Source organism: Phaethon lepturus, unplaced genomic scaffold, assembly GCF_000687285.1.
Source record: "Phaethon lepturus isolate BGI_N335 unplaced genomic scaffold, ASM68728v1 scaffold34287, whole genome shotgun sequence".
NCBI lineage: Eukaryota > Metazoa > Chordata > Aves > Phaethontiformes > Phaethontidae > Phaethon > Phaethon lepturus.
In genome coordinates this window covers 326-27,330 of record NW_010554610.1, presented here as the reverse complement: position 1 = coordinate 27,330, position 27,005 = coordinate 326, and the positions used below count along the sequence as shown (strand labels likewise).

Below are 27,005 nucleotides of genomic sequence, written 5' to 3'. Positions count from 1 at the left end.
GGGAGCTGCAGCAGCCTTGCTTCTGCTGGGCTACGGGATTCAGCAGCTCCTGCCGCCACTCGCTGCCGTTCACAGAACTACTCCCACTGATTGGCTTAGGAAGCCAAATCTCCTGGTCACCTTGCTTCCAGTACAAATTCTCCCCTCGCTTTGGGACACAGAGAGAGGGTTCACTTTCCTAGGTAGGACAGAGTCGCACGGCCAGGAGATGCACACAGTGCCCCGTGGGGAGCTAGCACTCTTTGGTCAGGAAAGCTGAGGCAGAGGATGTTTCCCGAGGGAAACAGAAGTGGGAGCACAGGGGCCAGGATGTGGGAATGGATGGAGAAAAGGGGTGGGATCCATAGTGGCATATGGTCTGCAGCAGCAGGACAAGAAGGCGATTAAATAGGCAATGCACGTCTTGGAAGGGATTTCATGTGCAGCAGCAGCCCTGCCCCTTCCTGCCTCTTCTGCGGCATGGTCTGGCCTGGGCAGGTTGCCCTTACAGGGACCACTGAGGCGTTGGCCTCCCAGGAACACTGCTGCATCAGGTGAGTCTGGGATCAGCTCTGACTTGGGAAGACGACCTCTTACTTGAGGTGGCACTGAAGGCCCGAGTCATTTTGCTGCTGGGGACAGCTCCTCATACTAGCTCAAGCATGACCTGATCTTGGTCAGATTCCTGGCACACGCTCCTGTTACCTTCTGGGGCAAGACTTGCAGCCATGGAAACAAATACTCGTAATATCCCTAGAGCTGGTTTCCTGTGGCCAGTCCCCTCCAGAGCATTGGCTGTGTGCAATGGAACTGTGTAGCCAGGTTGTCTCTGAGGAGTTTATTCTCACTGGGTGGATGCAACTTCTACTGCAGCAGTTGCGTACGGCTGCATCCTGGCACAGCAACAGGTTTTGATCCTGCTTACACAAAACACCTGCAGCTTAGAGTTGGAAAGGGAAAGAGACACACACACACACAGAGCACAGAGCCTTTTTCACTGGTCTAATATTGTATTTTCTCGTGCATAACAAATCAGGACCTGTTCAGCAAAACCAGTGCAACTAGAAGACATTGTCTGTGTGCCTCAACAAAAAGCAGACACCTCTGCTCAAGGAGACAAAGGAAAGTGCAGCTCTGAGCATCTGTCTTCCATTCCTGTGTCTTCCTCCCAGAGAACTCAACCTCTTTCAGCCAGTGGCTGCTGGACCCACCCAGACAGAAGAGGACAGAAGAGCCCAGGACCTGCTTTGACGACCCTGAGCCTTCATGTATTCCCTGAGCTGATACATGCACTGGGGATGCTGGACACGGGGTAATATCACTTCCATTCGCATCTTCCCACCCAGCACAGTGAAGATGCAGGCTCCTGGGGTCCCCCACCTCTCCCAAGACAACCCTGCACTGTTCCCAGCACATTGCTTATCTCTCAGTTTTACTCAGGATGAGGGTATCATTTCCATCACACAGTTACTGCTTCAGCTTCACAAATTCGATGATGACTCTCACATTTGACATCATTCCAGCTGTATAGTCCTGAAATCCGATGGATTACAACACACTTCTGATCATCCTTATTACTTGGTTCGTATTTCCGCCAGAACCTGAGAGACAGACAGACATGTTACTCCCCAGCATACCCCGTAGAGCTCTGATGAAAAAGGCCACAGCAGGAGGCAAGGCTTGGAGGCGAGAGAGAAAAATCCCAGGTGCAGATTCACACCAGAAGCAGTGCCCTTCCTCCCGCTCTGATATCCCACTGGCACCGGTCTCATGTGGAAACTGCCTTCTCCCTAGAGCCAACACAGCAGGGCCCTGCTCACTCCCGGTGGGGGGAGCTGCTCACCACCGCCCACATCATGCACTTCACACCCAGCAGAGGCACATGTCTGCCTCCAGGGCAAGCTTGTCGTCCAGAAGAAGGCGCAGCGAGGACAGCCCTGGTGATCTCTCCCTGTGCCCCATCTCTTCCACAGCATCACAGCACTGGCCTGTGCATATACGCGTATGTAGGCATGGCGGGGGTCGTATGGAGGTCAGGCAAGGCTGGTCATCTCTGAAGGGTTCTTCCCGCTGGCGAGGTGCAGCTGCTTCTGTGCCTGCAGCCACTGATGGCCGCGTCACAGGTAGTTAACTAACAACCACTAACCAGCATGGATAGGGTCATCTGAACCTGGCATCTTACACAGCTCACTCCTGCTCCATCATCGTCCTCTCGCAGGGGTTTGTCTCACCTCCCTCTCATGCACCAGCAGACACCCTCACCTCTCCCCTGCTCTCTTGCACTACTACCAGGAGCTGACAGCAAACACTGTCCATGCGGGTATACTCACGCCGCCGTCACATTATACGGAGTCTGGTCCACCCAGTGCCACTGGCCCACCACCTGTGCCCTCAGACCGATGTAGTAATTCTCTCCTCTTGAAGACAGCTGTAGCTCCTTCGAGAGGAAAGCCTGGAAATCAGGGAGAGTGCAACGTCCATGAGGCGCAGGACTGCGCAGAGGGAGGCGGCAGGAGTCCCTGTGGGCTGGGGCTGCTGGCAGAGGGGAGCCGGTGCTGAAGGGGTGCAGAAACGACAGGCCCCCTCCCCCGCAGGCGCACCGAGGGGCTCTGAGCCCCCTCCAGGGCCTGGCACCGTGTCTCTGGCTGCTGTGCCCCTCTCTCAGCCCTGCACGTACCTGCTCTGCTTCGCTGTTGACCACCACCAGGCGGGAGCCCATCCCACTGCAGTTCTGCTCACTCTCAGCCCAGCCCATCATATCATCCGACAGATAATAGCAGCTTTTTTGAAAGCGTTTCCAGCCCGTCGGGCAGCACGCCCAGCCTCGCTCTGTGCAGGGAGGGACCACAGAGATGAATAACAAGAGAGATGGTGACTGCAAAGGTCCCTGTTCTCCAGGGACGATGCTCATGTTCTCCTTAGATGACTTTTCCTGACAGAAAGTGCTTGAAAAAACAAGGGTAGTACAGATATTTCTTCCCATTGCTTTGGGGTGTGACCAGTGGGCTTTGTGTACACGGATCCATGGTAATCCTTGGAACCTCAGCTCTTGACAAAGTTATTTTGGTGTTCTGGTTTGACTTCGCCTTGTACAGTCTCCTTTAGGCCTTTAGCCCCAGGGCAGGGAACAAGGAATATTGCTTCTTGCTCTGACTAGAGCTGCACTTTCATTATTGCTCCATTGTTAACCTTCCCTGTGTGGCTGCGTGCTGTCCCTTTTGTTTTGTCAGTGGTCACAGCACCCTGCCCTCCAGGATATGACTCACATGGCCTTGCTCCCCCCTAAGCTGTTAGCAGGAAATCCTTTTTCTCCCCACCTCCCTCCTCTGGAGTCTGCCTCTGCGGAGTCTGCTCCCGCTGCCACTTGCTGTCAGAGCAGACCCCAGCATTCATGGGACAATGGGCCCCAAAGACCTCCTGCACCCCTGCCAGCACTACTGACCTTTGCCTTGCGGCACCACACACTGCCACTCCGCGAATCTCTGCTGCAGGGCTGTGGGCCGGTCACCGCCACGGGAGCAGGGAGCGACTGGAGAGGGAGAGGAAAGGCGGCAGGATTACCTCTTCCTCCCAGCTCCTCATGCGCCGTCTCTGGGCTTCACTCTTGATTCCTCATTTCCCCACCAAGCACTGTCTCAGCATCGCCTCCCCTCGGGCTGCCTCTTTCTATTCCACAACTGGTAACTGCCAGCCTCTCGGCAAAGGGAACAGGCATTTCTGCTCCCAGCATCCCACAGCTGCCCACAAGGAATCCTCCACCCACTGACGGACAAGGTCTGGCCAGGATGACCGGGCCAACAACGCCAAAGAAGCCTGCAACCCCCCGAGCAGGGCCTGGTGGCCATAGCCGGCTTGTGGTTTGTCAGCAGCGTCTGTCCCAGCACTGAGCAGTGGACATCAGGCCCCCTCAGGTGCTGCGCAGCTGAAGATGTGGGGTTAGTGGATCCCTGGTCCATGGCTCTGAGAAAACTAGCCCAAGCAAGTGGTATGGCTGCCTTCCCAGGCAGAGAGAGACAATCATCTTCCATGTCAGAGAGCAGAAGGACCACTGCGAAGACATCACACTGAGGACATGCCAGACAGGTGGGATTGATTCCACCCAACCACAGGCATTTACTGACACATGCAGATACCGACAGCCAAGCTGCCTGTCTACCCCTCTTTACAATCAGTGAATAAATGCAGCACTTCAGTGGCACAGTTTATCTCTTCCTAAGCTAGACATCAACCGTCATTTGGGTGAGTAACACATCAGATGGGCCTCTTTCATCAGCAACAAGGACAGTCTACGTGAAGGTAGTCACACACAGCTAGAGCTGCTGAAACCAGGGTGGAAGGTAAACTCCTAGGCCTTGCCAGCCAGTTTATGGGGAGTAATACAGTGCTGGTGACAGGTGCCAGCAGGCTACATCCATGACCTGAAGGACTGTAGAGTCATCACTAGCTCAGGGATATTGATGGGAAGCGGATCAGGGTGTGCTCAGTAGTACAGATGTCTACTTTTATCAACCGTTTCATTTAGAAATATTGTTACTAGTGAGGAGGGCAGAGTAATCACAGTGGCCTCCGTGCCTGATCAGTGAGTTCCTATAATGGAAGAAGGCTCAGAGGAGATGGGCAAGGGCGATGAGTGACTGGCCACACCTGTTGCAAAGAAAGGTGACCTTATCTCAAGACAAGGGGGATCAGACAGTGGCCTTTGTGCTGGTTCCGTTGAGTGAATCAGCCACTTGTATCGGGTGAGTGAATTGACCAGCTGTGTAACTGTCCACCCCTCTAAAGATCAGAAAGAGGGCAATGTCTTCCTAAGTTAGTCAGACCAGCATGGGGCAAGTGTGTACGTGGCTCAGGCCAAAACAGTGTAAAAAACTGAATGACTAACAAAAACATCTCTGAAGAAAGCAATGGCCTGGGCTGGCTTCAACACACATATTCCTTCTTGGTCACTGGGGACAGCCAGTGTCTTGATGTTGAGCATATCGCAGAGACTGGTAATGAGAACCACGTTTGTATTGCGATTCAACTGTGCATAGCAATTGCTACCCTCAACCGAGGACACCTCATCATCTGAGGGATAATGGGAGCTTTTTTGAAAGCATCTTCAGCCCTTCAGGTAGCATGTCCAGCCTCGCTCTATGCGGGGAGAGACCATAGAGATTGATGCTAATTATGAGAGAAATGGTGACTGCAAGGATTCCTGTTGTCCAGAGACAATAGCTCAGCTGTTTTCAGGTCCTAGCATGTCCAGCCTCGCTCTATGCGGGGAGAAACCACAGAGATTAATGCTAACTATGAGAGAGGTGGTGACTGCAAGGATCCCTGTTGTCCAGAGACAACAGCTCAGCTGTTTTCAGGTCTCTGTGCAGGATAGTGACCTTCCCTACAGTTTGTCTCCTGCCCCAACAAGAACAGAAAAATTAGATGTTACTGGAGATTATGCTCAGTAAACTCCCATGCACTGTTTCGGGGGCTGCTGATCTGTTCTAGTCACGCATCAGAAAACCTGAATGTTGAGTATTTGAAAGGACTGCTTAAACATTGGGGGTTTAATGGTACAGTTGCAACATGACACAAACTTCTCCTTTGCAGGCCAGCCAAACCAGGTGTTTTGGCCAACTGGTATGCAGAAGCTAGGACTACCTCAGCATTATGTCAGATGGTTCTGTTATACCCATGCTCTTTCACAGAATGACAGAAAGACTTAGGTGGGAAGGGGCTTCTGGAGGTCTCTAGTCTAATGCCCTACTTGAAGCATGGTCATCTTCAGAATTTCAGGGTTGTTTGGGCTTTCTGTAAGGTCTCAGGCTTTTCTGCCCTGAAATTGTATGTGTCTGCATACACCCCGTAAATCTCATCAAGCAGTCCTTTCAAATATTCAAAGTTCAGGTTTTCTGAGCCCAGATGTTCATGCTTGCATCCTTTCTCATGACAAAACTGTTCCTGAGTAAAAGCTCCCTCCTGTTTGGAAGATATTCCCCTCTGGGATATGATTTCTCTACTTTTCTCCCAGCACTTCCCCCAAACCTCTTTCCTGTAACCAACCTGCACATACTCACCAAGGAGAGCAGTAACAAGGGCAATGCACACCAAGAAGAACAGCAGTGAGATCAGCCATGGGAGCCATGGGGGGTATTTCTGGGAATCGTGCTCATGCTTCTTCATCTCAGGAGGTACTAAAGTGAAGGAATGCACCAAACACAACACCACAGTCAACTATGCTTAAGTCAGTCCACATAGCAAGGATATACAACTCAAAGGAGAGCTGCTCCAAAATAATGCAATTTCAGTTCTGATGTGGAAGTTACACAGTTTTGGAGAGGGGCAGGTTGGGACAGAGCAGGGGACCTCTGTTGCTTCTAGAGAAGGTCAGTTCAGCAACAAGTGTTCACAGCCCCAGCCTGGCTGGTGAGCTACCAATGCTAATTGTGGTGTTTGGGGGTGAGGCCTTCACACGGCCTCAAAATCTGGAGTGAAACCATGTCTTTCTAGAATAATCCCATAGCTGCCAAATACAACATTGCTCCATGATACTTGAAACATTCATATGAAGATTTCATGTTGACTCCTCCCCAGAAAACTTTTTATGCCTGCTTCAGTTCCTTCTTAGTTTTTTGGACTTTCTGTGTAGAAGGTTGGTGTAAACCAAATGAGGACAGGAGACAAAAAACGTGCCATGCTATGATGGCACCGAATCATTGGAATATTAAAAAAAAAATTTCCTTTCCATCTCTGCTTTCCAAGCCAGGGTTCAGAGATCTGCTGTAGTAAAACTAGGTTGTGCTAGGCTGGATGCCTGGGGAGAACAAAGGGCCGTGTTCAGCAGCTTGAGTAAAGTATCCCACTCAGGTGCAGACTTGCCAGAGCCAGATTTTTGTCCATAGGCAGTTTGGGAGCAGGCAGGAGAATGGGTCACAGGGAAGGAGAAGCAAACACCTGTTAGGAGACTGTTCTAAGTTGTAGCAGATGCAAAAGCCAGGGCAAACAGGAGGGTAAAGAAACAGCAGCACTCACTGCAGGACAGGAGTAAAGAAGTTTTGTGAGAGACTGACATCAGTTAGAAGCTTTAGAGAGACCTCATTCATTGTTCAGCATTCCCAAGTCTGCCAGCAGCCATGTTTAGTAAGCATGACTTCCAGAAACCTGCTGTTTGGGGAAGCCCTCTGACTACTTCCCAAAGGCTTGGGGGAGACTGTAACAGCAGTGAAAAAGTCTCTTCTGATAATGAAAGATGATAAAACATAGACAAGACACAGATTTCCCTGGCTAAATCATGTTTTTCTAGCTAGAGCTTTTGCCTATAGTGAAAACAAGGACCCAGATCATGATCTGGAATCCAGCCACCTATTTTAGACAATAGATCTGATGAGTCCAAATGATTTTTTTGATGTGCTGCATGTCCACCTGTGCTCAGTCAGACCTCTGCATCCCCCACTCACACCCAGGTGGCACCTAGAGCACTGCCAGTATGCATGTGTCTCGCCAACACAACTTAAGTGCAGTCAATCTTTTGCACACTCAGTGGGTTAATCTCCCTGCAAAATATTTCCTACAGTTAGTCTGCATGCTTGAAACATGTCCAGCATGATCACAACACAACAGACCTGATAAGCATATGCTAGTTATTTAGCAGGTAAATCCAACACCTCCTAGGCACATGCAATAAGTGTGGTAGAGCACAGATGCTTATGTTTCTATCTGGGAAATCCTGGTTGGAAATGCAGGAACCCTAACTGTACTGGGGTGTGAAACCCACCCTGGCAGTCTCTGCCACCTCCTGCCACAGATTATAAATTGTTTGATTAGCTGCTCCCTTTTCCTCTCTATCTTCCAATGACTGCCAATTTTGTTATCTCTAGAGCCCAGCTAGAAGAGGCTACAGAATGGGGAAACCCAGGTGAGCTTGGCCATTACCAACCCAGGGTCTGCATAGCCAGAGTAACCACTCAGAACAACAGCAAGACTCCCTCAATTTTTCAATAATTTTCAATCATAACTCTTGTCCTATGAACATACCATGAGGCTGTAAGAGACATTAGCACTGCGTGCAATGGTACTACTACTTCTCTGAATTCAAAGTATAAGCTAAATATGTGATCACTTGGACAGGCAAACTCACAGAGAGACCCTGAGCACACACCCAAACCTATAGCATGAGCCTAGCATCAGCAGCTCAAGCAAACATGGCTGGATCAGGTGTCTTTGGCATAGGTCATTGGGAATACAATGGGGAACTTCCACCACCCCCACCTCACTCTGATGGAAATGCTAGCTGTAACCAGAACCACCTAATCCTTGTGTATCAAAAACAGTGATCTTTCAAGTCAGTCAGGAGTGCGTACATTCTTTATTTCCATGACTCAGAGCAGGCAAGGAATAACCTGGAGCTGATGCCTGCTCTGTTTGGGATTGTAAAACTGAGGTAAAGTGGAAAATAGGCAAGTTAATATCCTTAGCAGCAACAATAATTGATTTCTTCATTCGTTCATTCATGCACACATGCTTTCACCCCTCTGGAAACCACTACTGTGCAGGTTCCTATATCTAAGGGTGGAAACAGTGAGCTTCTGGAACATTTCTGGAACATGGAACATTTCTACATGTTCCTACTTGGGGCACAATAACTACAGAATACATACTGACCAGACCATGTCTTAAATTTGCACAAAGCCTAGTAAAGGCACAACTTTACAACCATGATTTCTAAAAGAAATAAAAATTTGATTGGTGTATTAATTATTTTTTGTGAGTGATATACATTAATCACAGAATTAGATCTTTCTCCAGATCTTAGATAATTCTTCCTCTGTGTATTTTAAGGCGTTTTGTTCAAGCCCATTCTTCCTTTTAACTTCTGGGTCTCTCTTCTCCAAGGACCATTTCTCAAGCAATCAAGAACAATAGGGCTATAAGTTTCTGCAGCCAGTGCCAAACTTTCACAAAGCTGCAGAGGGCAACTGACTGCTCTACTGTAAGGAGGCACGTTGGTTCTCTATTCCTGCTCTCTCCATAAGCAGGAATCTGTAGCCTCACTCTGAGAGGCAAGAGCAGTAGCAGCCAGAGCTTGGACTTACTTGCTGCTATTTTCTGCCCTGAGACCCCATCCACCTGTCTGACAGATCAGATTGTTTGTAATAAACCATAGTCTCTATTAATGGTACTCAGTATTTCTCCAAAACTGACTCTCTCATCCAACACTAGATAGCATATAGAGAGGAGGCAGCTACTACCTGCATCACACCAGGGCTAAGCACTCATCCTGGACCCTCTACCATTCACACTGTTGCAACCAGGGTACTAAGGGAGCCCAAATGAATTCCTTACTGAATGCTCGCTTGAAACTTACTGTTTGTGCTCCCAGTAGTAATCTTTGTTCATGTTGCAACTCCAACCACCTAAAGATTCCCACCCCTCCTCTGGCAGACATTCCTTGACCCTCTTACTTCAAAACTCCTCCAAGTCTTCTACTCATGTAGTGGTAGACAGCTCCTTTTTCTCAACAATTTGTCAAGACCAGGTAGGAACCAGAGTCACAGAAGGAAAAGTCTCCATTCCCTGTTCTTCAAACCCTCTCCCTCCAGGTCTCCTTCCCCTGAATAACCCACTCATTCCTTACCTTCAACCAGTGCAGCTGGTGATGCATTCTTGAACTTCACCTCAGCGTAGGTGATTTCTGATGCCATTTAATCGGAGTATGATCACTGATCCCAGTCCTTAGTTTTACTATGTCAAAGGTGGGCCTTTTGGTCCCTGGCTTCAGAGGCAGACACCAATAAGTTACTGAGCCTTTCTCACCTGCTCATTCACCCTCTGTCTGTCAAAGGCAGCTGTGCTGAACACTGGAAGCACTAGCGATAACCTGAGAATTCCTGTGAGCTCTGAACATATGTTCTGTTTCTTAGCCTAGGAAATCAGCCCTGGCACTATGGAAAATTCTGAGAAATTAGATGTTACTGGAGATTATGCTCAGTAACCTCCCATGCACTGTTTCGGGGGCTGCCGATCTGTTCTAGTCACGCATCTTGATGCCCATCATTAAACAAACCCCAAATTGTTCTGCTGAAGTTCTTTGTCTGTTAGTAATTCTGCCATTGCTCTTAGGTTTGCTGCTATCATGGGTCTTAGCCCAGTTTAACCTGCAGCACAGCCCAATACAAAATGCATTCTTCCCTCACTTGTCTCTTGTGGTTAAGCTGCATTTGTGACATCAGATATTGCATGCTGTGCCTTCATCCTGGGAGGTCAGCCCCAGTTGACAGCTAGCACTAGAACAAATCTCAAACAAGGAACTGTTCCTGTAAAGGTCTCAGGCTTTTCTGCCCTGAAATTGTATGTGTCTGCATACACCCCGTAAATCTCATCAAGCAGTCCTTTCAAATATTCAAAGTTCAGGTTTTCTGAGCCCAGATGTTCATGCTTGCATCCTTTCTCATGACAAAACTGTTCCTGAGTAAAAGCTCCCTCCTGTTTGGAAGATATTCCCCTCTGGGATATGATTTCTCTACTTTTCTCCCAGCACTTCCCCCAAACCTCTTTCCTGTAACCAACCTGCACATACTCACCAAGGAGAGCAGTAACAAGGGCAATGCACACCAAGAAGAACAGCAGTGAGATCAGCCATGGGAGCCATGGGGGGTATTTCTGGGAATCGTGCTCATGCTTCTTCATCTCAGGAGGTACTAAAGTGAAGGAATGCACCAAACACAACACCACAGTCAACTATGCTTAAGTCAGTCCACATAGCAAGGATATACAACTCAAAGGAGAGCTGCTCCAAAATAATGCAATTTCAGTTCTGATGTGGAAGTTACACAGTTTTGGAGAGGGGCAGGTTGGGACAGAGCAGGGGACCTCTGTTGCTTCTAGAGAAGGTCAGTTCAGCAACAAGTGTTCACAGCCCCAGCCTGGCTGGTGAGCTACCAATGCTAATTGTGGTGTTTGGGGGTGAGGCCTTCACACGGCCTCAAAATCTGGAGTGAAACCATGTCTTTCTAGAATAATCCCATAGCTGCCAAATACAACATTGCTCCATGATACTTGAAACATTCATATGAAGATTTCATGTTGACTCCTCCCCAGAAAACTTTTTATGCCTGCTTCAGTTCCTTCTTAGTTTTTTGGACTTTCTGTGTAGAAGGTTGGTGTAAACCAAATGAGGACAGGAGACAAAAAACGTGCCATGCTATGATGGCACCGAATCATTGGAATATTAAAAAAAAAATTTCCTTTCCATCTCTGCTTTCCAAGCCAGGGTTCAGAGATCTGCTGTAGTAAAACTAGGTTGTGCTAGGCTGGATGCCTGGGGAGAACAAAGGGCCGTGTTCAGCAGCTTGAGTAAAGTATCCCACTCAGGTGCAGACTTGCCAGAGCCAGATTTTTGTCCATAGGCAGTTTGGGAGCAGGCAGGAGAATGGGTCACAGGGAAGGAGAAGCAAACACCTGTTAGGAGACTGTTCTAAGTTGTAGCAGATGCAAAAGCCAGGGCAAACAGGAGGGTAAAGAAACAGCAGCACTCACTGCAGGACAGGAGTAAAGAAGTTTTGTGAGAGACTGACATCAGTTAGAAGCTTTAGAGAGACCTCATTCATTGTTCAGCATTCCCAAGTCTGCCAGCAGCCATGTTTAGTAAGCATGACTTCCAGAAACCTGCTGTTTGGGGAAGCCCTCTGACTACTTCCCAAAGGCTTGGGGGAGACTGTAACAGCAGTGAAAAAGTCTCTTCTGATAATGAAAGATGATAAAACATAGACAAGACACAGATTTCCCTGGCTAAATCATGTTTTTCTAGCTAGAGCTTTTGCCTATAGTGAAAACAAGGACCCAGATCATGATCTGGAATCCAGCCACCTATTTTAGACAATAGATCTGATGAGTCCAAATGATTTTTTTGATGTGCTGCATGTCCACCTGTGCTCAGTCAGACCTCTGCATCCCCCACTCACACCCAGGTGGCACCTAGAGCACTGCCAGTATGCATGTGTCTCGCCAACACAACTTAAGTGCAGTCAATCTTTTGCACACTCAGTGGGTTAATCTCCCTGCAAAATATTTCCTACAGTTAGTCTGCATGCTTGAAACATGTCCAGCATGATCACAACACAACAGACCTGATAAGCATATGCTAGTTATTTAGCAGGTAAATCCAACACCTCCTAGGCACATGCAATAAGTGTGGTAGAGCACAGATGCTTATGTTTCTATCTGGGAAATCCTGGTTGGAAATGCAGGAACCCTAACTGTACTGGGGTGTGAAACCCACCCTGGCAGTCTCTGCCACCTCCTGCCACAGATTATAAATTGTTTGATTAGCTGCTCCCTTTTCCTCTCTATCTTCCAATGACTGCCAATTTTGTTATCTCTAGAGCCCAGCTAGAAGAGGCTACAGAATGGGGAAACCCAGGTGAGCTTGGCCATTACCAACCCAGGGTCTGCATAGCCAGAGTAACCACTCAGAACAACAGCAAGACTCCCTCAATTTTTCAATAATTTTCAATCATAACTCTTGTCCTATGAACATACCATGAGGCTGTAAGAGACATTAGCACTGCGTGCAATGGTACTACTACTTCTCTGAATTCAAAGTATAAGCTAAATATGTGATCACTTGGACAGGCAAACTCACAGAGAGACCCTGAGCACACACCCAAACCTATAGCATGAGCCTAGCATCAGCAGCTCAAGCAAACATGGCTGGATCAGGTGTCTTTGGCATAGGTCATTGGGAATACAATGGGGAACTTCCACCACCCCCACCTCACTCTGATGGAAATGCTAGCTGTAACCAGAACCACCTAATCCTTGTGTATCAAAAACAGTGATCTTTCAAGTCAGTCAGGAGTGCGTACATTCTTTATTTCCATGACTCAGAGCAGGCAAGGAATAACCTGGAGCTGATGCCTGCTCTGTTTGGGATTGTAAAACTGAGGTAAAGTGGAAAATAGGCAAGTTAATATCCTTAGCAGCAACAATAATTGATTTCTTCATTCGTTCATTCATGCACACATGCTTTCACCCCTCTGGAAACCACTACTGTGCAGGTTCCTATATCTAAGGGTGGAAACAGTGAGCTTCTGGAACATTTCTGGAACATGGAACATTTCTACATGTTCCTACTTGGGGCACAATAACTACAGAATACATACTGACCAGACCATGTCTTAAATTTGCACAAAGCCTAGTAAAGGCACAACTTTACAACCATGATTTCTAAAAGAAATAAAAATTTGATTGGTGTATTAATTATTTTTTGTGAGTGATATACATTAATCACAGAATTAGATCTTTCTCCAGATCTTAGATAATTCTTCCTCTGTGTATTTTAAGGCGTTTTGTTCAAGCCCATTCTTCCTTTTAACTTCTGGGTCTCTCTTCTCCAAGGACCATTTCTCAAGCAATCAAGAACAATAGGGCTATAAGTTTCTGCAGCCAGTGCCAAACTTTCACAAAGCTGCAGAGGGCAACTGACTGCTCTACTGTAAGGAGGCACGTTGGTTCTCTATTCCTGCTCTCTCCATAAGCAGGAATCTGTAGCCTCACTCTGAGAGGCAAGAGCAGTAGCAGCCAGAGCTTGGACTTACTTGCTGCTATTTTCTGCCCTGAGACCCCATCCACCTGTCTGACAGATCAGATTGTTTGTAATAAACCATAGTCTCTATTAATGGTACTCAGTATTTCTCCAAAACTGACTCTCTCATCCAACACTAGATAGCATATAGAGAGGAGGCAGCTACTACCTGCATCACACCAGGGCTAAGCACTCATCCTGGACCCTCTACCATTCACACTGTTGCAACCAGGGTACTAAGGGAGCCCAAATGAATTCCTTACTGAATGCTCGCTTGAAACTTACTGTTTGTGCTCCCAGTAGTAATCTTTGTTCATGTTGCAACTCCAACCACCTAAAGATTCCCACCCCTCCTCTGGCAGACATTCCTTGACCCTCTTACTTCAAAACTCCTCCAAGTCTTCTACTCATGTAGTGGTAGACAGCTCCTTTTTCTCAACAATTTGTCAAGACCAGGTAGGAACCAGAGTCACAGAAGGAAAAGTCTCCATTCCCTGTTCTTCAAACCCTCTCCCTCCAGGTCTCCTTCCCCTGAATAACCCACTCATTCCTTACCTTCAACCAGTGCAGCTGGTGATGCATTCTTGAACTTCACCTCAGCGTAGGTGATTTCTGATGCCATTTAATCGGAGTATGATCACTGATCCCAGTCCTTAGTTTTACTATGTCAAAGGTGGGCCTTTTGGTCCCTGGCTTCAGAGGCAGACACCAATAAGTTACTGAGCCTTTCTCACCTGCTCATTCACCCTCTGTCTGTCAAAGGCAGCTGTGCTGAACACTGGAAGCACTAGCGATAACCTGAGAATTCCTGTGAGCTCTGAACATATGTTCTGTTTCTTAGCCTAGGAAATCAGCCCTGGCACTATGGAAAATTCTGAGAGAGAAAAGAAATAAAATAAAAAAAAAAAAAAGAGAACCTAACAACTGAAAAGGAAGTTGCATTCCTCCTTCCCCATATCAAAGCTCATAGGTTTCCTTTTTAAGATCTCTTGGTATTTTCTTTTTTCACCCTTCTTTTTTTACTTCTCTCCTTCCCTTATCTTCATGCTTTTCTTTGTCTGTTAGTAATTCTGCCATTGCTCTTAGGTTTGCTGCTATCATGGGTCTTAGCCCAGTTTAACCTGCAGCACAGCCCAATACAAAATGCATTCTTCCCTCACTTGTCTCTTGTGGTTAAGCTGCATTTGTGACATCAGATATTGCATGCTGTGCCTTCATCCTGGGAGGTCAGCCCCAGTTGACAGCTAGCACTAGAACAAATCTCAAACAAGGAACTGTTCCTGTAGAAGTGAGACTGCAGAGTTGCAGTCTTAAGCAGATGAATAAAAGAAATCACAAGTTTGATATAGCCCAAGGAAGAGATATCCCAGAGAAGGATGAGGCTAGGGTCAGGGAGGAAAACAAGCAAAGTAGGATTAAAAAAAAATGGTGTTGATGGTTTGAGAGGTTATTGGGAAGAACACACACAGACCTCTCTAGCACAACCATCAGATTTACAGCCTGTGGAAGTTCAGAGCAGTGCTTACTTCAGGGACTCAGGCTCCATTTCTGAGGCTGAAAAGGGCTGGTTTATACTTTTTGCTCCAACATGGTCATTTATCTTCCTTTTCTGCTTTCTGGTAAAGGCCTCTGATATTACCTTGGGTAAAATGTCAGACTACTGTTTAGTCTGATTCCAAGCTGGGGCAGATGTTAAAAGGAGACAGTTAAGAGAAATTGCTGCTGAGATACACGTTGAATGAGAAAGACTTCTAAGAAGAAAAACCAATGAGTCAGGATACCCTGGAGAAAAAGGGTGAGAAAAGTCCAGTCAGCAGATAGGAATCAGAATGGTTTGGGTTGGACGGGACTTTTAAAGATCATCTAGTCTAACCCACTGCCATGGGCAGGGATGTCTTTCACTAGATCAGGTTGCTCAAAGCCCCATCTAATCTGGCCTTGAACCCATAGCCTTGATGAGGTACCCACAACTTCCCTGGGCAACCTGTTCCAGTGTCTCACCAACTTCATTGTAAAGAATTTCTTCCTTTTATCTAATCTAGATCTAACTTCTTTCAGTTTAAAATCTTTGCACTTTATCCTGTCCTTACAGGTGCTAGTAAAAAGTCTCTCCCTATCTTTCCTATAAGCCCCTGCTAAGTATTGAAAAGCCATGATAAGGTCTCCAAAACAACCAGAAGGAAGGAGGAGGAAGCTTTGCTTGGTTAGTTTGGCTAGCTGGAATTTCCTCAAGGCAGAGCAGAATGACACACTAGCAGGACATCCAGGAAGCTAGCACAGAGGGTACACAGGGCAGAGCTGGAGGTGAGATAGGACAGTGCAAGGAAGAACATGCATCAGACAACAGAGGAGAACAATGTGGCAGAAAGTAAGGGGCAAGGGCGAGATGTAGCGGACATCTGAACACGGATTATGGATACCTGCCCCTAAACAAAATAGGGCATATGTAGCTGGATTTCTTCACCAAGGAGCCTCCTCATGTCTCATGTGCACTGAGCTGGCTTCACTTCTCCTTTTTGTATTGTGTGCAAAGAGGGTGACTTTTATATAAGAAGAGCAGCTGCAGGACAGAAGCCTGGTCCCTTGAGACAATGCACGCTTCCCGCTTTTCTTTCCAACATCCTTCCAGCAATTTCCTTTGTCTTCGGGCTTGGCCTTCTCACTGGAATTAAGCCTCCCTAAGTGTTTGCTGAAGCCTAGTTATGCCCTCACATTTCATGCTGAGATTCCAGTCAGAGTAATGCTCTGTGTGCTTTGCCCCCATCCCTGGCCAACCAAGCTACAACAGACTCACAGTCTCATGGGGAAAAGGCTTACTTCCTGGCAGGGTTTCAAACTTTCCACCATGAAGAAATGGGAAATACAATCAGCAGATAGAGAAGGAAGTCACAGTGTAGCTTCATGAGCTTTTTGCCATTGAAACACATCTCCAAACACAGCTGGAGGCATTTCAAATGCAAATTCAGGATCTAGCTGCTGATTTTATTAAAATACACTACATTGCACTCAAACATCAGGAAATAGCTCAATTCTCCCTTCTCAACCATCAGAATTGTTGCTTGCTGTCAAAATTCAACCCTGAACTGTACTTACATAGGATACAATGCTGGGATCTCGTGCAACAACAGTGAGGTGATATTCCTGAAGCTAAATTTTGTGCTTTGAATGTCATATGCACGGGTGGCATGTAAATGGGTGGGAGATAGGGAGAATTGAGCTGGAAAAAAAAAAAAAAAAAACTTGCTAAAAAAAACAAACCAAACCTCACACTTTGTTTTCGTGTGTTCCCACTGCTATTCCTCAGTTCCTCCCTTCCCCTCCACTTGTGTTCTGCCCACCTCATGCAGTATACCCTCATCCTCCCACAATACCTGTGTTTCCCCACAGACATCTTTCATCTCAACCCCACTCAGCATTGCCAGGTACCTCCCATGCTCCTAACTCCCATGTATCTTGCAAGCCCCAGCTCTTTCTAGGACTTTTGTGTTGTTTGCTCACCACAACAGTCCTGCTTCCCCTCCTTACTCATGCTCCAGCTGCTGCCATTAGGTGGTTGCTCTGGAAGCTGTGCGGGCACCATTCGGCTAGCTGACCCAGAAAGAAGGCAGCAAAGGCACTAATACTCTTTCTCACCCACCTGTCAATGAAGTTTGAGTAAGGTAGTATCTGCAAGCCTTTCATTTCACAGCCAGTTTCACCCAATTTAGCAAGCAGGCCCATTGTAACGGCAGAGGAGACAGCACCATTGCATATGCCTTACTTCTTTTGAAAAAACCCAAGCTGAACCAGCTGAGTTAAAATTGAATACATAAGTAAAGAGAAGGACTTGATACCTAAAGTTGTGACCCCACACATTCCACAAAAAAAAAAAAAAAAAAATCCCCTTTTGATGTTCAGCACAGCTGTGGTGGAGGCTGCAGGGAAGCAAGACGCTTGTTACAAGCCAGTCAGAATGGAGAGGGGCAGCTGAGGGAATTCAGTCATCACAGGTGGCATGGAGGTTACACAGGGACATCACACTGGCAGCCCAAAGCCAATATCTAGCACCTCTTTAGAAGGTTTGACAAAAGGCAAAAGGAAGCTGACATGGCTAAAATGTCGAACCAAAGGGATTATCAGTATGCATTCTTCAACAAGCTGACCTTGCATTCAGATAAGGAAAATTGAAATAATCATAACCTCAATTAAATGTAAAACCACAACAAAGCAAAAGTTTAAAAAGTGTCTGAAAAAAAACAACTAGCAGAAGCCATCAGAACTAGTAATAAATCCTTTCCTATAGATACTGAAAGCAGAAACCCAGCTTTGAGGACAACTGAAGAGCAGAATATAAAAGAAGCAGTCAGAGAGAACAAGGACATTGAAACAAAGCTAAATTAATTATTTGTGAGAGTGGAAGAAACTCGATAAATTCTCAAAGAAGCCTGTTTTGTGGGGGACTAAACCAAAGGACCTGTCCAAAATAAAAGTCATTGTGCAAAAGGTACTAAATTAGCAGGTCTGGGCAAGATAGTCCCAGGGGTTCCCAAGACACTTGGAGGTGACACAGTTGCTAATAGCATGGGTGGCCTCTTGCCTTAAACTGCTTTTTGATCACTGAATCACAGGATGGCAAGGAATATACCAAAGATGGAGGAGGGGAGATGTCTGGGGAGATTTAGGAAGCTAAAGGTTTGACATCTGTAGTGGCCAAGTTAATAGAAATTATAACAAAAGAATATAATTACTGAACATGTGTATAAGTATGACATACTTTGGGAAGAATCAGTATAACTCTTGTAAGGAAATCCTGCCTCTTGTAGTTCTTCAAAGGGGTCAATAATCATATGATGAAAATAATTCAGCTACCTGTGAAGTTCCTCAGCAAATACTTCTACGGAAAGTAGGCTGCCATGGGATAAGAAGACAGATCTTTTCATGGTAAGCAGATAGGAAAGGTAGGTAGGAATTAATGGGCAGTTCTCTAAGTGGATGGAAAGCACCTACAGAACTCTTACCATGTCTGTAATAGGACTCTAGCTACCCGCTGAGAGGACAGTCCTACCATGAACTGCTCTTACAGCACCTCCAGCTAACACAGTCCTCCAGGTCACTCCGATAAAGACAGCCTAAACCCAGTCCTGGATTTTTGTCCCTGCACCTGGGTAAGGAGAGCATCAGAAGTGAATGCACACCACTCTCTTGGTCGTCCCTCTCCACATCACCTTGCTTCTCCCCTAGGGATTAAGGCAGAATTGGCCATGGAGGTAATAAAGAGAGAGCAGGGCCCTCACAGCCAGGGGAAGAGTATAAAAAGGCACAGGAGCATGGGGAATGGAGCCCCAAGGCCTGTCACTAAGCAGTTAGTAAGGGATGTCAGATATCTAATCAAAGAGATTCAGGCATCAAGAGCTCTTTGAGAGCTCCTGAGGAATTTGGCTGGTTAGGGGGGATCTAGCAACAGGTGACCCCACTGTGTACCCTGCTGCAAGGAACTAGCTAGGGAAGGGCAAGATGCTGTAGCAATGGGACAAGGGGTAATGGTTTTAAACTAAAGGCAGATTTCAACCAGATACAAGGAAGAAATTTTTCACAATGAGGGTGGTGAACCACTGGCACAAATTGCCCAGAGAGGTGGTAGATGCCCCATCCCTGGAAACATTCAAGATCAGGTTGGAGGGGGCTCTGAGCAACCTGATCTAGTTGAAGATGTCCCTGCTCATTGCAGGGGCGGGGTTGGACTAGATGATCTTTAAAGGCCCCTTCCAACCCAAACTATTCTATGATTCTATGCTGCAGTTCTCACTGCAGGAGCTGAGTTCCCCCAGCTCTATGGGACAGTGTGAGAGCACTGCAGCCTGCTGAGATCTGAGAGAAGGGCATCCTATGCCCTTCTCATGCATGGCTGACAACACTAGCCAGAGCTGCAGGGAGAACAGACCTCTTCTGGAAGGCAGTCACCCCTGCTGATGACAGAAGGTGAACCAGGGTGCCTGAAGACCTAGGAAGAAATGGATTATATGGAGCTGTGAAAGCTCAGAGAAAAGGAGATTTGAATACCCAAGGGTGAAGGGGAAACAGAAGAACTGAATGGAGAGTGAGAAAGGGAGGCGAGAGCAAAGAGTGAGAGGGATAAACCAGAAGGTAGCACTGCAAAGCCACACTAATTTCTGGCAGGTGGCAGCACATCACCACAGGCAGGCCTGAGTCAGCAACACCACTGTGTTCTGAACAAAAACACCTAGAGTGACATTCTAGCATTTTGACAGAGCACATCAGCTCCCCAAAATGCTATGGTTACAGTACAATGCAGAACATGATGGAAGGAAACAGCAGTAGGAGAGATGAGAAAGAGATGTTCCTCCCCAAAAGTGTTTGTGCATTCCTCCCCACCCCCCGCCAAACTCTGCCAAGTTTTAGAAAGAGCTGAGGGTTTCAAGCAGTACACACCATGTCCCAAAGCTAGCTGAGTCGAGGGAACTCAAACTCTGTTAGCTTCAGAAAGGGAAAGTGCTCACCTGTGATGACAGGCTCCCAAAATCCCTCAGGCATAAGGGAAGGAATAAGAGAAGGACAAACAGTATCCAGGGAACCTTAAAGCAGACAAGAAGCCCCAACCCACCTCTTTACATATACCGTTAACACAGGACTGTTTCTTCAGAAGAGAATTAACAAATTAGCCAACCAAAGACAACAGAGGACACAATCAGATGGTCTCACAGCTTTGTTTTATGCCATTACTAGGAACATCACACCTTCACCCCCTTCCCCTTTTGGGTCACAAGTCTCAAGGCCAGAAATTGTTGGAGATCAGATCCAGATACTGCAGTTCCTTGCACAGCTGCACATCTACTTGAAACCTGGGCCAGATCCAAGTCCTGGTCAGACCCAGTGACCTGTTTCAGAGGCAGGGCTGTGAAGTTTAGCTTCTTAGAGTGGGCACATGGGATTTGCATGAACAGGCTGTGGCCAGGTAACACCTTCCCACAGAAGCAATCCTTCATGCTTCATTGTCACTTCTGCCCAAGGATTGCATAGATCTTAACAGCCTTGAATTCAGTTTGGCTACACCTCTGCCCAGTCAGCTGAATGCACCTTGTCTCCCTCTTGAAGGGGGAGTGGAAAGAAAAGCACAAAACCGGAAAACAACCACAGTCACCAAGCAAGGTCACCCAGACCCACGCTGTAACCTTAGGGCCACTCTTATTTGATCTCAAGCTGTTTACCTCCACATCCTTACATCGTCTCCATGCACATAAGAGGAATGCAGTAAAGCCTGCAGTAAAGGTTTTGGGGAGAGCTGCACTGGTTAGGCTGTCCCACCAGATGGCACTGGAACCGCAGCACAGACCTCCCAGGCCCTGCAGCGCTTGCCTCGGCACAGGCATCGCGCAGCTCCCTTCACTGCTCCAAGCCTCAAGGGTAGATTTATCAGAAAACTTGTAAATGTCCTGTGCTGACCCTTACCCTGCACCCTACAGCCAAGAAGGCCCTGCACGCCATTTGAGCCTCTCCACCCATCGCATGCTACGCTCTCACTGTCTGGCAGCAGGGTGATGGACACCACCTGCCTCCAGTGCTGCCATCCTGCGTGTCCGGTCAGGATGGGACAAGGCAAAAGCCACCTGGAAACAACTGCAGAAAGCTGAATTATACACAGGGAGTACAGTCACATCATCTGGACACACCCTGGCACACGTCACTGAAATAGGCAGGGGAAGTTTTAATGCCAGGCAATGAGGGCTCTAGCTTTGGGGTTCAAGCGCACGCAGGAGCCTCCTCACGACACAGATGTCCACACAGTCAGATGGGGAAGGGCACCTTTTGTTTTTGAAGGGCACACTCTCCAGGTACCAGCGTCACCCACTTTTACCATGCTAGGACACGAAGTCAGCGTTGGTACAGTAAAGCAAAGGGCAGGCAAATGGCACTCCCGGGTGCCATCCTCCAGCACAGAGCTGGTGTTGACTCAGATGGTGAAGGGCCCCTGCTGCTGATTCCCTGCAGGCCCCAGAGCTGCTGGCTGGGACTGACGCAGATGGCAAAGTGTTCCTTGCTAACTCCAACTAGCCTGCAGCACTGTGGCATGCGTGTCTCAGACTCTGCCTCCAGTTCACGTTTATTTGCATATTTAGCATTTTAAGACCGGGCAGGCACAGCACACCATGCTGGTCTTCTGCCCTTACTGAGCTGAAGGATCACCATCAGATCTCAGCGCTCCCCACCACCTACCAAACCCCTGTGCCAGATGTCTCACCAGACACTGCTGGCCCACTGCAGGACCCACCTCACCAGAGCCAAGCACAAAAGCTGTGTTAAAGCTAGCAAGTTTATGCCTGCAATTCATATTGTTTGTATTGGCTGAAGTAGGAAGTTACTGCATGGCTGTGAGACAGGATTTTTAAGTCACAGACCGTAGAACCAAATTAATGGGGAAAGTGGGGGGAGAATCTTCACATCCCACCTCAGGTACAGCTCTTTCAAAAGAGACAACAATAAACAGACAAAACTGGGATCTTTTCTTTGGCACTTGTTTCTTGACTCTTTTTACATGCTAGTGCCTGTCTCCCATTTAGCATGAACTTTCCCCTCCCTTTGACCATTGTCCCTCTCAGACTAAGGGCAGCTCTTCCCAGCTGCCTAAGGAAACCAGCTGATCCATTATATAGAACATAATAAATGGTCAGGAGATATTGCTCACTTTGATCTGCTGATCCACATTAAGGGCCTGGCCTTAATCCTTTACCTAGAGAATGTTATTGTCTGCAACATCAGAGACTGTAGGTCTCCAGCAACCTGCATACAGGCTTCTGCTACATTAGAAGAAACCACTGGCAACAAAGTGCAGGAAGAGATAGGAGGATTCAGCCGGGCCAGCCACAGAGCCAAGTCATTTCACCAGTAACTTACCATCACAGCCAACTTCTCCCACTGGGGACGGAAAGATTGTTCCTGATGGTCTCCAAGAAGAGGGAAAGGATTTACACAAGACGCATCAAGGTGTTGCATTCTAGCAGGCCTCACTGTGAGGAAAGACCTGGGGACTGCAGAGATACCCAGAGAGGACTAAGCCCTCCCTCATGAGCTGTTTCCCAGTCCTCTGTGGTTCTCTGTGCACAAACAGGAATATATCCCAGCACCTCCCTTAGGTACACCTCACCTCATAATCCTCCTACTCTGGAGAAATATCCTCTTAAGCTATTCAACCCTTTTTGCTGCAAGTACCTACTGAAAAGTCAGAGAAGCTTCATCATAGCTCATGGACAAGACCCTTCACCTTCTGCCTGGCCAGGACCTACACAACATATCCATCCTATTCATCAAAACAGGGCAACAGCTTTGCTCCTATATCTGAAGAAATGTAGAGGGATTTTTTTTTTGGCCATCACAGATACTAGAATATTTTACAATGACACCAGCATTTACTGGTGTCATTCAAACAGTTGACTTAAAATGTTAAGACTTCTTTAAGCAAGCCACGAGACTTCTGTTGTACTTTCAACACAACCATATGCAGAGCTTTGGCAGAGGAACACCAAGCAAACGTGGCTGTGCAAGAAGAGATAGCTGTGAGCAAGCTCCATACAACATCATGGCCCTGAGCATATTCTCCATCTTCTGGGGAACTGGCTGCCTGGATAAATAAGTTCAGCTTAAATAATATAGGTGTCTGGGTTCAAGAAGCCCCAGCAAGGTTTGCCTGTGAGTGTTATCGCACCTAAGGTTCTCACCCTTGATCCCTGCCTGAGATAGTGCAGCCATGCCTATGCCTGGCCATGCACCCTGCTGATCTAAATCCTCACCCTGACCTACTCTGATCTTTCTGCTTAGGTACTGTGAGACTATTCTTTCACTGGCAAGGCCACTCCCCCTGCCTGCCTTGCTGTGATTCAGCTTCCAGCTTTCTCTACCTTTCAGAGCAGCCTGTGCTTGCTGCTCCCTGACAAAGGGCCCACTCAGCTCACCTTGCTCACCTCAGCAGTCAGAAAGACCGCTTCCCACTTACAAGCATGGCAAAAATCTCTTCTGAAAACATCTGCAGGTGTAGAAGCTTCTTAATGTCTGAAATACTAAATGGTAGGGCAACTAAGTTTTCTCACTTGCTAGTTTTATCCTCAAGCATCACACACACCTACAGTCAGGCCTGTTTCCATGTTGGATTTTTTTTTTTTTTATCCCATTTGGAGCAGCCATAGGTCATTTTTGTGTCCTTCTTCCATGGTCCTACTTCTTTGCCTAGACAGAGCATGAACTCATTCACTCCTAAAGCTGCTCTTGTCCAGTCTGCAGGCCATAATGCATTTGCAGATGGGTAACTAGGCTACTGGGATCTTGCTGGAGACAAAGACCTTCAGTTGGCAGGCCTTCCAAAGCAACAACAATTTGACAATTTAGAAAACTCATGACATAATTTTCCCCAATATTACTTGTTTAATTACCATTTGCACCAGTACATCTTATGCTTTATATACATATATCTTTAATTTTTACTTCTTCAGCTTTTCAAATACATAATATATTATCTCCAGTATACTAACTAAGACAATACAGAAGAGGTTCCTAGTTAGTTGTTAATTGTTGCCATGAACTTCCTTGGTTTGGGGAATTGATACATAGTTGAAATGATAGGACCTCACAATGATTTGAGCAAAAAAAGAAAAAGAAAACAAAAAGCCAACCAGCACAGTCCATGACTTCGCTAGCAGATTATAGCCACCCACAAATTCAGAGAAGGCAGGGAGTTTAAGTAGAATGAGACTGCAGGAGTGACTATGAAGGCAGGGGAGGGGTGGCAGGGGGAACACCAAGAGAGCAAGGGGATCAGGACTAAATGACTAATTAAAATACATCCAAGAGCAGTCTGGTCCCCACTTCCACAAGTGGAACTGCAGCAGCTTTAAAGCTATTTTCAAGAATTTTGCTTCCCAGAAGGATAGTCTAAGTAAAACTTTGTCTCCAAAATGCCCTCAGTGTAGTGAGAAGACAAAAAGGACCAGAGATCTTTGCAAGTACAAGGCTTACACAGCTAACTACTCTCTTTTAAAAGCCTCACCAGGAAATCTTTGCCCAAAGGGGAAAAATTTACTTGCACAAGTGTGCTAGCAGAGCATATCACAGTTACAAATGTGCTGCTGCTGGCTGAGTATTCAAAACAGGAAGAAGCCTTCCAGTAAAATACCAAAACCCCAGTGTTCTAGCATCTGTAGAATAGTCACTCAGACCACCTTCCCAGCTAGTGTTTTGGCATATCAGCTAGCATGGAGGGTAGCTAGCCCTGTGAGGTTTCCAGCCTGCCCATAGGCTTTACCCAGAGTAATCAGCAGACTTACACCCCAGATCACATCCATAGCTGCTGAGGAATAGTATCCAGATCAAAGGGCCTCAGGAAACTCTCCCAAAGACAGCAGAAGAGAGTAAGGACTTTCTACCCCCTTCTAATGGCTCAAACCCCACCAGAAATAGAGGGGGTTTGTGACACATTAAAAATAAAAAAATATCCAAGTTACAATAACCAGCTCACATCCCTAGAAAGTAAGCCTCGGAAGAAAAACCACAAAGAACACAGGTAGGAGAATTTTGCTGCCACAGTTCTCAAGATTGGGCCTACTTACATTTCTTGCCCAAATGATAAGTGTGAGCTGAAGAGGTGAAAGAGACCATCCCTTCACCAGAGAATAATCCACTGTCCCGCCATAGTTCTTACTGTGGCATGGATATGCAATACTTTTAACACAGTGCCAAGTTACAATACAAGGCCAGGGCTCAGGATAGTGATGCAGGAACATGAAATGCTCAGTGGTGGGATTACCTGGTTGTCATCTAGTGCAAGTAACTACCAAATTATAAAAACAGGCTTTTTTTTTTTTAAACGCTATTTCCAGTTAAAACAGCTCAGTGACAATGAGGCCTTTGCATGGGGCAGGAGGAAGAAAGTGAAAATGAGCAAAGTTTCTCCAGTGAACCTGCAAACCAAACACGAAGCCTCAAGATGGGGTGCCCACCTGGAGCTACAGCACAATGGCAGCAGGTCTACTCAAGGACCTGCATGACTCCTCCCACAAGAGCACAGGAATATCCAGCACGATCAAGAATTGCACCAAAGAGAGGAAGAGTAGTGCAAGTGTGTGCATGGGGAGGTTCACTCCTCACCACAGACGTAATTAATCAGAGGGTTTTGTGTTGAGATAAGACCTATCTCCTTACAGCTTCCATTTACAAACTGCAGCCAAATGCAGCTGCCCTCAGCACTGCAGGCCATGCTGCAGAGACTTGAGTCACTATTGAAAGCAGCCGCAAAAACCAACAGCCTAATCAGAGAAAATTTAAAGGACAAGGAACTCAGAGGCACCAACCAAGCCTCCTCCTGTACCCATCTTCAGGATTGCTTTCCCTGTACAGAAAGGCAGAGCAAAGGAGCTAAGATGTACCACATAGCAGCCAAGCGGGTGGAAGAGGTGAGGCTACCTCTCTCCTCCTTGCCCATCTTGTGAGGGGTATGTTCTTTTTAGGTTCAGTGATTTCACTGTGGGATCAAAAATAGTGAGTTTTGACTGAAGTGAAGATCTGGTTTAAAAAGGAAGGATTGTCCCAAAATGTTTCTGATTGAAGACTAGAGAGGTTTGTGTCCCCTCTGATCCCACTTGGTGCCTCTAGAGCCTCTTGGTCATCAGTTTGTCCCATTCCACTGCTTTGACCATTCAGAATTGGACCCAGTTGGACTGTTGAGGAGTCTGATTAGGAACAGCACTGAAATAAAGAAAAGAGAATCAAAGGAGCAGATCTAATAAGACTTCTTAACTTATGGCTCTTCCAGTGCCCATCAGGACACTATCCTTCTTCTGTGCAGTCCCCTTCACCACAGTTTACCTGGATGCAGTGCTGAAGTCTCCCCAGAGGTCTGTGGTACCTGATGCTGGTGACTTGGATGCAGATGCAGGAGCATCTAAGTCTAACAGAATATCTAAGGCAGAATAAAAAAAAAAAAAAGAAAATAAAAATTCAAGCTAATCTTGAAGAAAAGCCCACAGGCATTTAAACTGTCACCTTACACAAACCGCTGGATGCAGGGGCAGAGAATCTTTGAAGGGACTCCAGCTCTTCCTCCAGAAGAAGTTAGAGTTCAAGGATTTTATTATAACAGCAGTCCCTTTTGTTGAATGTGCACTGAGCCTCCAGCTCCTACTCAGGGGTACATCATCTTAAAGTCAGTCTCCACGTAGCATACCAACTGGCAAATTTGTGACATATTACCTCTCCCAATAGAAATAAGGCTCAGACTCAGCCCAAGCTCAGCAATCCTAACAGTTGCCAAGCAGGCATCACTTTAACACTACAAATCACACACTGGAGCCCAGCCCTACTCAGAAGCTTGTGGTTTCTTCTCATTTTGACCTGTGTATAGCATTGCTAAAGTCTCTGCCTTCACAATCGTATCATCAGCTCTCCAGACACCTCTGTACGGTCACATTAAAAGTGTGTACAGCAT

At 46.8% G+C, this 27,005-nt stretch overlaps 1 protein-coding gene across 1 annotated transcript; it reads right to left on the bottom strand.

Moving 5' to 3' along the window:
* Positions 1–1,485: 1,485 nt before the first annotated feature.
* Positions 1,486–9,659, bottom strand: LOC104614474 (C-type lectin domain family 4 member A-like; the record flags this gene model as incomplete). The annotated part of the gene is made up of 6 exons (XM_010291916.1): positions 9,593–9,659; positions 6,018–6,152; positions 3,422–3,508; positions 2,657–2,808; positions 2,310–2,431; positions 1,486–1,580 (listed from the first exon to the last, which is right to left on the bottom strand). Coding segments are annotated over exons 1-6 (658 nt in total), but the record flags the coding sequence as incomplete, so codon positions are not given.
* Positions 9,660–27,005: the final 17,346 nt, after the last annotated feature.